This window comes from Hemitrygon akajei, chromosome 1, assembly GCF_048418815.1.
Source record: "Hemitrygon akajei chromosome 1, sHemAka1.3, whole genome shotgun sequence".
Taxonomy (NCBI): domain Eukaryota; kingdom Metazoa; phylum Chordata; class Chondrichthyes; order Myliobatiformes; family Dasyatidae; genus Hemitrygon; species Hemitrygon akajei.
Window position 1 is genome coordinate 123484075 of NC_133124.1, and position 15809 is coordinate 123499883.

General features: G+C 38.3%; 1 protein-coding gene across 10 annotated transcripts in view; it reads left to right on the top strand.

Annotated features, from left to right (window-relative positions):
* ubr5 (ubiquitin protein ligase E3 component n-recognin 5) overlaps positions 1-15809 on the top strand; it is a 177553-nt gene that overhangs the window by 119040 nt on the left and 42704 nt on the right. For all 10 annotated transcript variants that reach the window (XM_073051156.1, XM_073051165.1, XM_073051211.1 and 7 more), the window contains 7 exons: positions 79-202; positions 3496-3607; positions 6746-6877; positions 9010-9267; positions 9768-10036; positions 12141-12352; positions 14342-14572. In XM_073051156.1, the coding sequence (XP_072907257.1) occupies positions 79-202; positions 3496-3607; positions 6746-6877; positions 9010-9267; positions 9768-10036; positions 12141-12352; positions 14342-14572 (1338 nt within the window). The remainder of the gene's footprint in view (positions 1-78; positions 203-3495; positions 3608-6745; positions 6878-9009; positions 9268-9767; positions 10037-12140; positions 12353-14341; positions 14573-15809) is intronic.

Sequence of the window (15809 nt, forward strand, 5' to 3'; positions counted from 1 at the left end):
TTGTTTAAATCTGCCCCTAATTTTCAGCAAAGTGATTTTAGTCGTAGAATTGTTTTTGTAATTCATCATCTTTTGCAGCTCCAGCCAGTCACAGTCTTCGTACATCATTCGAAATCCTCAACAGAGACGCATCAGTCAGTCACAACCTGTTCGAGGAAGGGATGAAGAGCAAGATGATATTGTCACAGCAGATGTCGAAGAGGTAATGTTACCGATTTTTACTCGCTGAAACTGTTGGGTGTTGTAGATTGTGCCATATTTAAGTTTGCTGATGACAAAACTGTCATCAGCCGAATCAAAGATTGTGACGAATCAGCGTATAGGAAGGAGATTGAAAATCTGCCTGAGTGGTACCACAACAACTTCTCACTTGCTGTTAGTAAGACCAAGGAGCTGATAATTGACTTTCAGAAGAGGAAATCGGAGGTCCATGAGCCAGTCTCACTGGGGAATCAAAAGTGGAGAGTTTCATCAACTTTAAATTCCTCAGTGTTACCATTTCAGAGGATCTGTCCTGGGCCCAGCACTTACATGCCATTACAAAGTAAGCACAGCCGCACCTCTACTTTCTTAGAAGTTTGTGAATACATCATTTAAAACTTTAACAAACCTCTGTAGATAAGTGGTGGAGAGCACATTGGTTGCATCACATCTGGTGTGAAAACACCAATACCCTTGAACAGAAATGCCTACAAGGAGTAGTTGGTACAGTTCATTCCATCACAGGTAAAGCTGTTCCCACCATTGAGCATATCTACACAGAGCACTGTTGCAGGAAAGCAGTATCCATCATCAAGGACCCTCATCATCCAGGCCATGTTCTCTTCTCACTGCTGCCTTTAGGAAGAAGGTACAGGAGCCTCAGGACTCTCACTACCAGGTTCATGAACAGTTATTATCCTTCAACCATCAGGCTTTTGAACCAGAGGGTATAGCGTCATTCATCCCATCACTGCACTGTTCCCACAACTTATGAACTCACTTTCAAGGTCTCTTCATATGTATCATATTTATTTGCATAGTTTGTCTGTTGCACTTTGGTTGCTTGTCCGTCCTATTGAGTTTGGTCTTTCATTGATTCTATTGTTTCTTGTATCTACTGTGAATGCCTGCAAGAAAATGAGTCTCAGCATTGTATGTGCTGACATATATGTACTTTGATAATAAATTTACTTTGAATTTTGAACTTTGTAAATTTTATTTGTATAGTTTAAGCTCATTTGTTCAGATGTCTCACAAACACAGCACAGTTTGAGTTTTGAAACTGCAGATGCTAGGAGCATGAAATACAAATAAATCATTGAAAATAGTTGAGTTGGGCAACATCTGTACAAAGGAACCTGGTCCAGCAACAACTGTTACTCTCACCACAGACTTTCAAATTTGACCCTTTGTTATTTAAGTTGTTTTTGTTAAATGTATTTAAACAATATGTAATAATTGTCATATTCTTCAATAAAAGATTCCTGGTCCAGCTCTATTTACACACATATCTTAGATTTGCAGAGCATATATGGAATAAAATATTTTGTCGTCATGTTTCCAGTTGTTCAAGTAATTTTTAATTCATTCGGAACTAAAAACAATCTGTTTAGTTGGTAATTCTAATGAGTTACCATTTTAAAAGGATGCAGAGGGAAAGAAGTTAGGAATGTTAAAGGTTATTTTTGCTGAGAATAGAGAAAATATTGCATTATAAAAAAAAGTATTTAAATGCTTTCCAAATGTTTTCAGAAGTTTATTCTTGAAAGTATAATTAAAAAGGGAAAAGATCTTAGTGTGAAGTACAAACTGATAGAAAAGGAAGTGTTATAGAATTATTGAAATATCTTACAAGACCCAGATAGATTATGTAGATTATTTTTCCCTTACCTTATCTCTAATTATTTTTGGAATTATTGTCAGCTTAAATTGTTTAAACTGTAACTGGCTACTAAATTTAGCCCTTTAGTTCATGGTATTTGATGACTTTATTGACCATGAGCATCGAGATAGATATTTTACATTTTTATTATCCTTCAGTTTAACATCTTGGAACTATTTAAAATACAGTATGTTTACTAATTTTAATAAAAAATGTGTATATACTCAATATAGTTGAATTTTAATATGCAAGATTGCTTAATGTCATTTCTAGTCCACAAGGAGAATGAAATAATTGTTACTCCAGATCTGATGCAGCACCAACAAAAACCACAAAGATAAAGAACATATTAATTAAAAAATAAATATTGTAAGATATTGTAATGTATTGTAATATTGATATTGTAATAATGTAAGATAGCTTGTATACATTGATTGTATGTCCATAAAGTGATGTTAGCCTCAAAAGTGTCTACGTAAGGTGAATGACAGGAAATGATAAAGTAGTGGTGGTAGGAGCTGTGGTGGGGTAGGTTACTGGGTCGAAGTGTTGATCAGCCTTAATGCTTGGGGGATAGTAATTATTTTTGTCATTGTCCTGGCAAGAAACCATGTTACCTCCTCCCTGATGCTAGTGGGGCAAACAGTCAATGAGCAGGGAGGGGTAGAGTCCTTCGTGATGTTTCTGGCACTTTTCTAGCATCTTTCTGTACATGCGTCCTCTGGCAGGTAGGCTGATGCCGGTGATACTTTGGACAGTTTAGAGCCTGTTGTAGAGCCTTCTTGTCTGCCACATTGCAATTCCGTACTATGCAGTGATGCACAGCATTAGGATGTACTCTACTGTGTATGTATACAAGGTCATGGGTATTCATGTGCATAGTTTAATTTTCTTCAGTTTCCCCAGAAAGTAGAGGCATTGGTGAGCTTTCTTAATTGTGTTAAGATGTGTTCTGTGGCCATGAGGGATTGTGTGGGATGTACACTCCCAGGAGATTGCAACTATTTGCAGTTTCCACTGCATTGGTGCTGATGTATAGAGGGGTGTGTGAGAGTTCTCATGAAATCAGTAACCATCTTCTTTGTCTTGCTGACATTGAGGTTATTTGCCTTGCACCAGGCCTCAAGCCTGGTTAGTAAAATATGCATCAATAACGTTTACTAACCATGTGTATTTAGTAAATACACACAGTTTAATTCTGTATTCAAGAAGATAAAGTCCATGGAAATCAAGTACGGTAATACTTGTACACTTTGCTGTTAAGCACACAAAAGCTGAAGTGTACAAGTATGTGAATGATCAGAAATTCTTCCGAAGATTGATAACTGTTCCTAATTTGGTTATTAAAGCAGCTTAATTTTCAGCAGCTGATTGTTCAGTTAGGCAAGTGTGATGGATGGTTTTGTGTTGGCCAGCACTAAGCATCTTCTCAGTTGACAGATTCTTTGCTCTCCTTAGTATTGGCTATATTTAAACAAAAGAAGTCCCAGGCATTGACCATTTGGGGAGGTGTTCGAAACATATTTGCTTATAAATAATGATGATGATTTCTACTCTATTAAGTGCACTTCAAAAAATTATTGTTAGATAATAATGTAATGATCAGAATGTCCATTATAACTGTGTTCAAGGTTGAAGTGGTTGAGGGCGTAGCTGGGGAAGATGATCATCATGATGAGCATGAGGAACAGGGTGAAGAAAATACTGAGGCCGAGGGGCACCATGATGAACACGATGATGATGGTATGGTATATCATTTATGTTTAATAATACTTGTATATATATATTAACTTAAAACTATAAGTCCCTGAAGGCATTTGTAGTTGTTTTGAGGAGTAACTAATAAGGGCTCACAATACAGCATATAACCCAGCAATTCCTACTTAAAGTAAAATGGCATTGGTGTACTTGATGTGATTTAACAAAGATTTTTTATTCAGCCTTTAATACCTTTTAATCATTTATTTGCCCTGTCAGCTTCAACTTTCCACTGCCATCTAAGTGGGAGTATTTGCTCATTCTTGTCCATACCATTTTCAGCCAGTTACCAATAATGGATTCTCAGCCCATACTTGTATACTGCCTCCTTCCAGAAGGATTTGTACTTGTCAATCAGCAACATGGTTAAAGGAAATGTGATGGCAGACTCCATTGAATGCTGAAGGCAATAGCTTTACCTGGCCATAATTTCTCATAATCAGTCAATTGTCGCCAATTTATCAAGCCATCTAAAGTCTAATACTGAATGTGCAGAAACTTCATACGCCCAGGTGCAGGGAAGATTAAAACAATCGCGTTTGCTCGTTTTACCTTCACGCTTTATTACTCTCCCTTTTGTCTGAAACTTGACCGATTTGACACCAAAATAACTTCTGAGCCGAGTCTCCATGCTATCACTGAGGCGGCCCATTTCCAGCAAAACTGGAACTGTATCTGGACAGCATCTGGGGAAAAGAATCAACCCCAGGGATTCGGATCCAAGCACTCAATTTGGTTCGGAATGCTGTTGCTTGCTTCTGTTGTTTGCATGATTTGTGCTTTTTCCCTTTCTCTGTGCGTTGGGTATTGGTCTTTATTTTTAATTGGGTTCTTTTAGGTTTCTTGATTTGTGGCTGCCAGTACGCAGACAAATGTCAAGGTTTTATAATTTGAACATTCTATAAATGTAATTTGAATCTTGATTCTTTGAAACAGTTGGTTTTGGGCCAAGACCCTTAATCAGCCCCAAAATGTCAACTGTTTATTCATTTCCATAGAACCTCAGCATCACATCCCTGCTCTTGTACTCCAGACCTCTTGAAATGAATGCTAACATTGCATTTGTCGTCTGCACCACCAATACAACCTGCAAGTTAACCTTTACAGTGCTCTGCACAAGGACTTCCAAGTCCCTTTGCATTACAGTTTTTTGGATTTCCTCCCTATTTAAAAAATAGTGCACACATTTATTTCTACTACCTACCAAAATACATGACATTTATTTTCCAACATTGTATGTCATTTGCCGCTTTCTAGATTCTCCTAATCTGTCTGTCCTTCTGCGTCCTACCTGTACCCTCAACATCAACTGCCCCTCCACTAATCACCATATCATCTGTAAACTTGACAACAAAACCATCTAGTCCATCATCTAAATCATTGATATACAGCATAAAAATCAGTGGTCCCGACACCGTCCTCTGAGGATTACCCCTAGAAAACCAGAAAAGGGTCCTTTTATTCCCACTCTCTACCTCCTACTAATCACCCAATGCTCTAACCATGTTAGTGACTTTCCTGTAATACTATGGGCTCTTAACTTGGTAAGCAGCCTCATGTGTGGCACCTTGTCAGAGGCCTTCTGAAAGTCTAAATATACAACATCCACTGCATCCTCTTTTGTTTATCCTACATGTAATCTCCTCAAAGAATTACAACAGGTTCGTCAGTCATGATTTTCCCTTAAGACAACCATGCTGACTTTGTCCTATATTGTCCTATATCACCAAGTACTCCATAATCTCATCCTTAACAATTGACTCCATCATCTTTCCAACCACTGAGGTCAGGCTAACTGGTCTATAATTTCCCTTCTGCTTCCTCCTTTCTTAGAGTGGAGTGACGTTTGCAATTTTTCAGTCCTCTGGTACCATGCCAGAGTCCAGTGATTTTTGAAAGATCATTACTAATGCCTCCACAATCTCTATTGCTACCTCTTTCAGAACCCTGGGGTGCAGTTCATCTGGTGCAGGTGACTTATGTACCCTTAGCTCTTTTAAGCTTTTTGAGTGTCTGCTCCCTTGTAATGGTAACTGCACTCACTTCTCTTCCCTCACACCATTCAACATCTAGCACACTGCTGGTGTCACTTAATTTACCTTTCATCTCTTGTCCCCAGTTATTTCTCCGGCCTCATTTTCTAGTGGTCCTATATCCACTGTCATATCTTTTATTTTTTACATACTTGAAAAAGCTTTTACTATCCACTTAACTGTTGTTTTCTAGATTGATTTCATATTTCATCTTTTCCCTCTTAATGATTCTTTTAGTTGGTCTCTGCAGCTTCCAAATCGTCTTCCCACTGAAGAGAGGGTGTTGTCTATCCAGCCTCATCCTCATTTTTCTCAGAATCTCCCATCATTGCTGCTCTGCTGTCATCCTTGCCAGCATCTCCTTCTAATTTACTTTGGCCAACTCCTTTCACATACCACTGTAATTTCCTGCACTGAAATACTGCTATCTCAAACTTTATTTTCTCCTATCAAATTTCCAGTTGAACTCAGTCATATTGTGCTCACTGCCTCCTAAGGGTTCTTATACCTTATTGAACCCTAGTCAATGATTGCTGGCATTTAAAGTTATTGTGCAGACTGTTACACTTAAACTGTTTGTACATTGTTTCTGAATTTGCTTGTTTAATTAAACTAGACTGCAGTTACAAATTGCTTGACTTCTTATAATCTCTCCATACTGTTGTTCCTTTCTAGTTCTGTGGTCTGGTACTTACACTTTTATTCTGCTTGTACTGCACACTCTTAAAGCCTCCTATGCCTTCAGAGCCAAATTTTCTGGAATTCCAGACTAAAACCATTTCACCTTTGGGGGGGGGGGGGGTGAAGAAACAGACTGCAAAGAAATGCCTGTAGTCAAAACTGAGTTGTAAATTAGCCCTGCCCTGAAGATCTAATGCATATTAAAATGCTTTTTTTAAAAAAAGCAGAAACAAATCTTTGTAACTACTCTCTTTCAAGACCTACCTCTTCGGTTGCTTTAACACTTTATTTGGCTGTGTCAAGTCTTTCATCTTTTTCTGCTGCATTGATGGTACAATGAAAATGCTTGTGATCGGCCTTATTTGTGTCATGTTTCATTCATGTCTTCTATCTTCATTGATTTATTTAGGGAGTGATATGGAGCTTGATCTGTTAGCAGCAGCGGAGACTGAAAGTGATAGTGAGAGTAACCATAGCAACCAGGATAATGCCAGTGGGCGCAGAAGTGTTGTCACTGCAGCTACAGCGGGGTCCGAAGCAGGTGAGTTAATGACTGTTACTCCGGATCTAATGAAGTATAGAAAGCACAACAAATATAAGAACACAATAAAGAAACAAAAATAAAGCACAATAAATATAAATGCAATCCTATAAAACACAGTGGTTAAGTAACCGTTTTATTGAGAGACTGATTATATATACGTAATGTGATGTTAGGTAATGTGTATGTTGAGTTTATGGAGGGGGGATGGGTTAATGAATAGAGGTGTTGATTAGCCTGACAGTTTGAGGGATGTAATAAGTAGGCTAAAGGGAAATGATGCCATTTGGTATTTACGTGTTTACTGCATTTACAGTTGCAAGAAAATGTTTGTGAATCCTTTGCAATTATCTGGTTTTCTGCATTAATTACTCATAAAATGTGGTCTGATCTTCATCTAAGTCTCAGTAATAGGCAGACAAAATCTGCCTAAACTTATAACACAAACAGTACTTCAGTACTTGTCAATACTGAGTAGTCCATTTAAACAATCACAGTTTAGGTGCAAATACAAATGTGAACATCTGGGGTAATGCCTTCTACAAAAGCTATTTGGAGACAAATGTTCCAATCAATAAGATGAGATTGTAGGTGTGGGTTGTAGAGGTGTCCTGCCTATATTAAAAAAAAGACGCACTAAGTCGGGTTATTGTCAGTCTGCTCTTCTCAAGAGATCAGTTTATGTGCACCATGCCTTGATCAAAACAACTTTCAGAGCACCTTAGAAGAAGAATTGTAGAGATACATGAAGCTGGAAAAGACTACAAAAGCATTTCTAAAGACCTGACTGTTCACCAGTCCACAATAAGAGAATTTGTCCAGGAAATGGAGGAAAATCAGTATCGTTGCTACCCTCCCAAGCAGTGCGCATCCTGCAAAGATAACACTAATGCTGAAGGAGGTGAAAAAGCACCCAAAGGTAACAGCAAAAGATGTGCAGAAATCTCTAGAACCTGCTAAGGTCTGTTCGTGTGTCCACCATATATTAAAAAAACACTAAACACAAATGGTGTTCATGGAAGGACACCACGGAGGAAACCAGAGCTCTCAAAAAAAAACTTTGCTGTGCATCTCAAGTTTGCAAATTACCACCTGGATACCTCCACAACACTTCTGGGACAGTGTTCTGTGAACAGATGAGACAAATGCATACTGCTGTGTTTGGAGGTAAAAGGGCACCGTACACCAACTATGAAGCATGGTGGAGGGAGCATCATAGTTTGGAGCTGCTTTGCTGCCTCAGCGCTTGGACAGATTGCAGTCATTGAGGGAACAATGAATTCAAAATTTTGTCACGGTATTTTATAAGAGAATGTCAGGGTAGTAGTCTGTCACCTGAAGCTTAACAGAAGTTGGATAATGCAACATGACAGTGATTTGAAGCACAAGAGTAAATCAACAACAGAATGGTTTAAAAAGAAGAAAATTTGTGTTTGTGGAATGGTCAAGTCAGAGTCCAGATCTTATCCCAATTGAGATGCTGTGGCATGACCTAAAGTGAGTTGTTCTTGCAAGGTATTCCAGAAATACTAATGAACTGAAACAGTTTTGTATGGAGGAATGATCTAAAGTTCCCCCTTGCCTTCATGCAAGTCTGATCAGCACCTACAAGAAACTTTTGGTGGAGGTTATGCTGTTAAAGAAGGTTCACACACTTTTTCCAGCCTGGACTGCAAATAATTAAATGATAAGTTCAGTAAAGACATGAAAAGTGCAATTGTTTGTCTTATTAGTTTAGGCAGATTGTGTTTGTCTATAAGGTGAAGATCATACCACATTTTGAGTAACTCATGCAGAAAACCAGGTAATTGTAAAGAGTTCACAAATTTTTTTCTTTTTTTATAGGAAGTGTGTTTCAACCTTAATGAGTGACTTATTAGTTGTATTCAGGTAGCTCTATGGCAATCACTTGTGCAAAATAAAATTTAATTACAAATGTATCACCAGAAGCTCTGAAGTGTAGTTTTCTTCAGTCTTTGTAGTTAACAGTAATTTCTAAATCATTACTTCAGACTGGAAAGTACTTTTTTGTATAAATGTTATAAATTAGCTTTGCAGTTTAAATACAACAGTCCAATTAATTTGAACACTTGCCTGTTCCGATCTGAATAACCATAAATGTTAACTACCAGGTGCCAGCAGCGTTCCAGCATTTTTCTCGGAAGATGATTCTCAATCCAATGACTCCAGTGATTCTGACAGCAGCAGCAGTCAGAGCGATGATGAGGAACAGGATACGTTTTTACAAGATGAGCCTTTGGAGAGAACCACCAGCAGCTCCCATGCAAACAGTGCAGCTCAGGCACCACGTTCCATGCAGTGGGCAGTGCGCAGCACTCAGAACCAACGGTCTAACAGTACAGCTCCATCTAGTAATAGCACTCCTGCAGGTAAGTTCTAATGGACAGGCATCTATAAAATTAAGCAAGGCAATAAAATAAGGACTTCTGAATTACTCCAGACTCTAAAACTAGCAAAGGAAATTTAGGAATTAAACCAATTTTAAGATGTAACTTAATTGATCTTTTAACCCATTTCAAATTTATAACTGGAAGCTGTTTTAGTGTAATCTGTTCTAATTATTTAAATCATGTATGATAGGCTTTAGGACTGTAAGTATCTATGGAGAGGAAATAAACAGTCAACCTTACAGGCCAAGACCCTTCATGAGTCCTGATAAAAGGTCTTGGCCAAAAAATTGACAGTTTATTCCTCGCCATAGATGCTGCCTGACCTGCTCAGTTGCTTCATCATTTTGTGCTGGATTTCCAGCATCTGCAGAATTTCTTGTGCTTGGCTCTGAGAATATGTTCTTTATTTGCTACTTGTTGTTTGAGTTGATTTAAGTAGAACTGAATTGTTATGGTTTTATCTAATGCATCTTTTCCAGGTGGCTCAGCAGGTTTAATTTACATTGACCCTTCTACCTTGCGACGCAGCGCTACAATCAGCACCAGTGCAGCTGCAGCTGCTGCAGCCCTGGAAGCAAGTAATTCTAGTAGCTACCTCACATCAGCAAGCAGCCTAGCACGAGCCTATAGTATCGTAATACGGCAGATCTCGGATCTCATGGGCTTAATTCCAAAGTATAACCACTTGGTGTACTCCCAGATTCCAGCTGCCTTGAAAATAACGTACCAGGATGCCATTAACTTGCAGGTTTGTCAAGTTTTAATAAGTGGTAACAAGTATATATGTCGTCCTTTTTACCTTAATAATTGTTGTCACTTTTCCTAATGTGTTTTATTTGCCAGTGGAGAAGAAAATTGTATTTCTCTGAACCATTCTTGCATCTGCTATATTAGGCTTTTGTCTTTGTTCATTGGACCTTTCCTTCTCTAATTTATGTTTAATATCTCAACTTTAGTTCTGTTTCAAAACTTGCTGCATTTTATACACTGATGGCTGGAAATTAAATGTGGAGAGAACAATTTTCAATCGAGTCATATGGCAGTGCAGCACAGAAACTGACCCTTCAGCCTATCCAGTCCAGGTTGAACTGTTATTCTGCCTAGTCCCATCAAACCACACCTGGTCTGTAGCACTCCATACCCCTCCAGCCTATGTAGTCCCCTTCGTATCTCTGCCAAAGGAGAACACTTTTTTTCTTCTTCTGAATCCCAATTCCCTCCTTGGCATTTGACTTTTAAAAAGTATTTTCCTTCAGAATAACAGATTCATGGTCCTCTAATGCCTGTCTTCTAATGTGTCGTTACACGAGAGTCTTGGTTCCATCATGTTACTATCTACACTTTTGGCACAAAGAAATTGCTTTCAGGCTTGATTTTAAATGCTTCTCCTTGGTAGCAGCAGCATTAGGCATTGTCAGCTAATGCATGCAGAGCAACATTAATGGAGACTAAAACATGTGCCCCTGTAAAATACTACAGAAAATGATCAAAATTTTGAACAAAGAAGTCTGTTTTAAGCGGTATCTTACAGTAAGTGAGAGAATAGTGGAGGTGTTGAGGACATGAGCTTAGGCTAGTCTGCCACTTTTGACCATTACTGAATAAGGAGGGAGTGCTGCAATGTGGAATTTGTCATCCTTTGGTTGTCAAACTCATCTGTTCTGTCATGTGAATAAGTTAGAACTTTATGAGGGGTATAGATAGGGTAAATGCAAACAGGCTTTTCCATTGAGATTGGATGAGACTAGAACTAGAGTTCATGGGTTAAGGGTGAATAGGGGACATGAGGAGGAACTTCACTCAAGGTGGTGAGAGTGTGGAACAAGCTGACAATGGAAATGGTGCATGCGGGTTCGATTTCAATATTTAAGGGAAATTTGGATAGGTACATGGATGGGAAGGGTATGGAAGGCAGGTTGATGGAAGTAGGCAGACTAACAGCTCAGCACAGACTAGATAGGCCCAAGGTGGTCCTCCTGTGCTGTACTGTTCTGTGACTCTAAATGAATACAAAAGTTCTGTTGGTTTATTCTGAGAGGCAAAGAAGCAAACAGATTATATCCAATGTAGTACTCAGTATTTTTAAGGTATCATTGAAAAAGTAGTTGATATGGTCCAGATTCAGTGGCACTGCAGTTTGTGTGATCTTTCTCTGTGTGGATTAGCTCCTTAATGTCCACGTTACAAGAGTGAGCAATTTAAAAGTACTTTATTTAAAGTATGAAAGCTTTTGGGAGTGCCTTAGGATAATGGAAGTTGTGTGAATTCAGTTCATTGCTGTGTTGAACATATTTTTGAGGGCCAAGGAGGAAAACCTGGTGACAGTATAAACCACTTGATGAATTATGCCTAAAGTTCTTCATTGCATTAAATGCTTAAGTTATTTTTCTCCCTATTATCATATAAATTTTGAAAAGGGCTGTTTAATCCAGCCTACAGAACAGATTGCACAAGTTACTTTAGTATTAAAGACCTTAATTTTCCATTGGGTTGTAACCTGAGTGCTTAATTCCTAATAGTGGTAATTTCATTATATATAAGATTTGACTTTAATTTGCAATGGTGAAACTAATTTTTCATTGAATATTGTTTGTCACATCTATACAAGTAGACTACTCCCTGACCTCCAGTTTCTTCATTGAATTAGCAATTGAGGAGTCTTGTCTGTGCAGGTGCTGATAGAATAAACATGTCTACATAGCATGATCTTGCAAAACTGTTAAGGATCTCTGAAATAATCCTTTTTCTACTTTTTCCTCCTCCCCACCTTGTCCTAATTAAATGACGTTCTTGTGTTTAAGCAGATGAATGTTCATCCTCTCTACTATTTAAAGTCTTAATCATTTCTACAGAATTATGTCGAGGAAAAGCTTATGCCCACGTGGAACTGGATGGTCAGTATCATGGATTCCACTGAGGCTCAGTTGCGGTATGGTTCAGCATTATCTTCAGCTGGAGATCCAGGTCACCCAAGTCATCCTTTGCATGCTTCACAAAATTCTGCCAGGAGAGAAAGATTAACAGCACGTGAAGAAGCCAGTCTGAGAACTTTAGAGGGAAGAAGGTGAGTTATCATTATATAGATTCTCTTGATGTAATGGTAGCATGATGCCACTAAATTTAAAATGGAAAAATGCTGTCTTGCCTAACAAAAATACTCCGAAGCCAGTGTTTTTCTGAACTTTTAGTACGTGTGTTCATAGCAGGTTAATCTTGCCCTTTGGACAGTTTCCATGCATTTTTTCAGTCATGAACATAGTTTCCTGAATTAATTTCAGCCTGTCCATCATTTTACAATGGAATTTTTATGAACTTTGTCATTGGGACGAACATCAGTCGTAATTTTACTGTCCTGTCCTCTTTCCTTAATCACCTTTTTTTTTTGACCCCACACTACTTCCCCCACCCCAAATATGTGTCATTTGCTGTTATAATTATTGTCACATGTATCAAGGTACAGTGAAAAGCTTGTCTTGTGTACTGTTCATCTGTACACATAGTGATCAATTCATTACAGCAGTGCATTGAAAGAGTATGGTGTAAATCAATATGAGTTCGGAAAAAAAATGTTGCAGTGGAAATGCAATGCTGGCAGACGATAAGGTAAATTGTAAGGTCAAGAGTCCATCCTTTCATACTAGGGAACCCTTCAACAATCCTATAACAGTGTGATAGAAGCTGTCCTTGAGTCTCGTGCTGCATGCTTTCAGGCTTTTGTAACTTCTATCTATTGGGGGGTGGGGGTGTTGAGGGAGGGGAGAGAGAATGTTCAGAGTAGACAGGGTATTTAATTATGCTAGTTGCTTGACCAAGGCTGCAAATATGAATTGTAGGCAGTTCATGGAGGGGTGGCTGGTTTCCATGATATGCTAAGCTGTGTCTGTCACTCTCTGCAGTTTCTTAGTTTTACGTACTGAGCAGTTGACATAACAAGCCGTGAGGCATCCACGTAGAATGCTTTCTCTGGTAAACTGATAACAATTGGGGTCAAAAGGAGTATGCAAATTTTATTAACCTCTTGAAGTAGAGGCACTGGTGTGCTTTCTTGGCCATGGCATCACCATGGTTGGACAGAGCAGGGTATCGGTGATGTTTACCCCCTAGGAACTTGAAGCTCTCAACCCTCTCAACCTCAGCACATCTGATGTAAGCAGGAGCATATGCATCCTCTCCCCCCCCCCCCCCCAACCCCATCCCCACTCATATTTCTGAAGTTTATTACCACCTTTTTTATTTTGCTGACATTACGGGAAAGGTTTTTGCCATGCTATCAAGTTACTACACTCTGAGATACAGCCCACTATGATCTATCATCTGCAAACTTGTAGATGAGGCGGAATCTGGTCATGCAGTCATGAGTATATAGACAGTGAAGTAGCTGTGCTCAGGACTCTGTAGGGCACCAGTGTTGAGAATCATCATACTGGAGGTGTTTACCTATTATGGTCTGTTAGTTGTTTACCTGTATTACCTATCATGATCTGTTGACTTACCAAAATGATTTACTGCGGCATAGCATGTTATTTGGTTGTTGAAGGCAAAGCATTATTAGGTCAAAGAACACTTATTGTTTATCATAATACTATTGATTTAAGCCTTATAAATTATCTGTTTATAGTCATTGAAAAATGTTATCATAGGTGCTACCATTTTAGAAGGACTTTTGACAAAATTTCTGTCAGGCATGTAATTGTATATAAATACTTTTTCGAAGTTTGTTTCTTGATTTCAAATTGAAATTGGTTAATAGCATACAAAAGTTTTCCCCCCAGATGATTTATGTTAGGAAGTATCTATTTTTCTGAAATAGCCATCAGTGGTCTTTGAGAACATACTGACATTATGCATGTATCAATGTAATGGTTTTGAGGAAAGCATTGTATGAAAATCTTAGTCTTATTAGAAGCCTTGATAAAAAGAACTAAATCATACCCCAATTTGGGTTTGAAGGCAGTTTCAGTATTTGTTTTGGTGTAGGCTGAATTAATTCAAAAGAAGGATGAATATTAAATTTTAATATACTGTTCTTTTCAATATTTTGACCCCTGTCCAGGCGTGCCACCTTGTTGAATGCCCGTCAAGGAATGATGTCTGCTCGTGGTGATTTTCTTAACTATGCTCTTTCTCTGATGCGTTCGCACAATGATGAACATTCTGATGTCCTGCCAGTACTGGATGTTTGTTCACTAAAGCACGTAGCATACGTCTTCCAAGCACTTATTTATTGGATTAAAGCAATGAATCAACAGACAACACTGGATACACCACAACTAGATCGAAAACGGTACTTGTGTTCAAATTTTAAGAAGACTGATTCTGAAAACCGAACTACTTTTATGAATAAAAATCTTAATTGGCTCTTCTGTCAATCTTTTGCTCTCTGTACCTGAATGATGGTGTAATTAGGATATTACAAGAACGTGACCTTTCAGTGATTAAAGAAAAGTACATATCAGGAAGGCAAGTGTTGGTAGAGTTTGGAGATAAGATAGAACTAGGCCATTAGGTTCATTGAGTCTGTTCTGCCATACCATCATGTTTGATTTATTATCTCTCTCAATCCCATTCTCCTGCTTCCTGCCCATAACCTTTGACGCCTTACTAATCAAGTTCTCTTTAAATGTATCCAATGAATTTACCTCCCCAGAGATAAGTTTGTTAATGTAGATGGAAGCTGATGAAGAATTTCGCAAAGATTCCTGTGGAATGTGTGCATTGTAACTAGAATGCACCAATGTTGAAAACAGTGTATTTGAAATCCAGTGAGAACCTCACTGTCCATAGTATACAGCGTAACAATGAGCTATAGATATTCTTGGGGAATTTACCTACCCAGGCAAGATTTCCATTGCACTCCTGACCTAGCTTTGTAAAAGGAAAGGCATTAAGGGATCAGACTACGTGACTCATGACAGAGGAGCCAGTCTCTTCTGGCCTGCTCCTTTTTGAGGCTCAAATCTCAAATACAACTATTGGATGTTGACACAATCTGGATTTGACAGTAATGCTGTTGAGAATCTTCAACAGAACCCCTCTGGTACTGGCATAGAAGGGCTTTGAGCTGGTAGCAGAGGCTGAAAAACCATACATGAGGGTTTAATTGGCCTTTCAACAGCCATTTCCTCACATTGAGTCTCAATGCTGGTTATGTCCTACTTTATTATATTATTTAATTTTCCTTGGGGATTTTTTGCATTAGATTTGAATTGCATATTTGAATTTTATGCTCATTCAGCTGTGTCCTCTTGCTTTGACCATATGCTTCATCCCACTTTAAAGTTTGATTATTGGACTTTGTGACAATTTTGTATTTGAAATGTTCTAAAATGAGAATTCATTGCTGGAAAATCAAAGGGTACTACCTTTAATTACAGTTAAGGAGCATTTACTTAAAGCTTATCATTTCTTCTAAGTATTTAATGATCTGTGAATAATGTGAGCAACAGTGGTTAGTTTGTAAGCAGCACAGTAAATAAAATTGCTTTAGGCAGAATGTCCAAATCAATCTGCTGTTGACTACT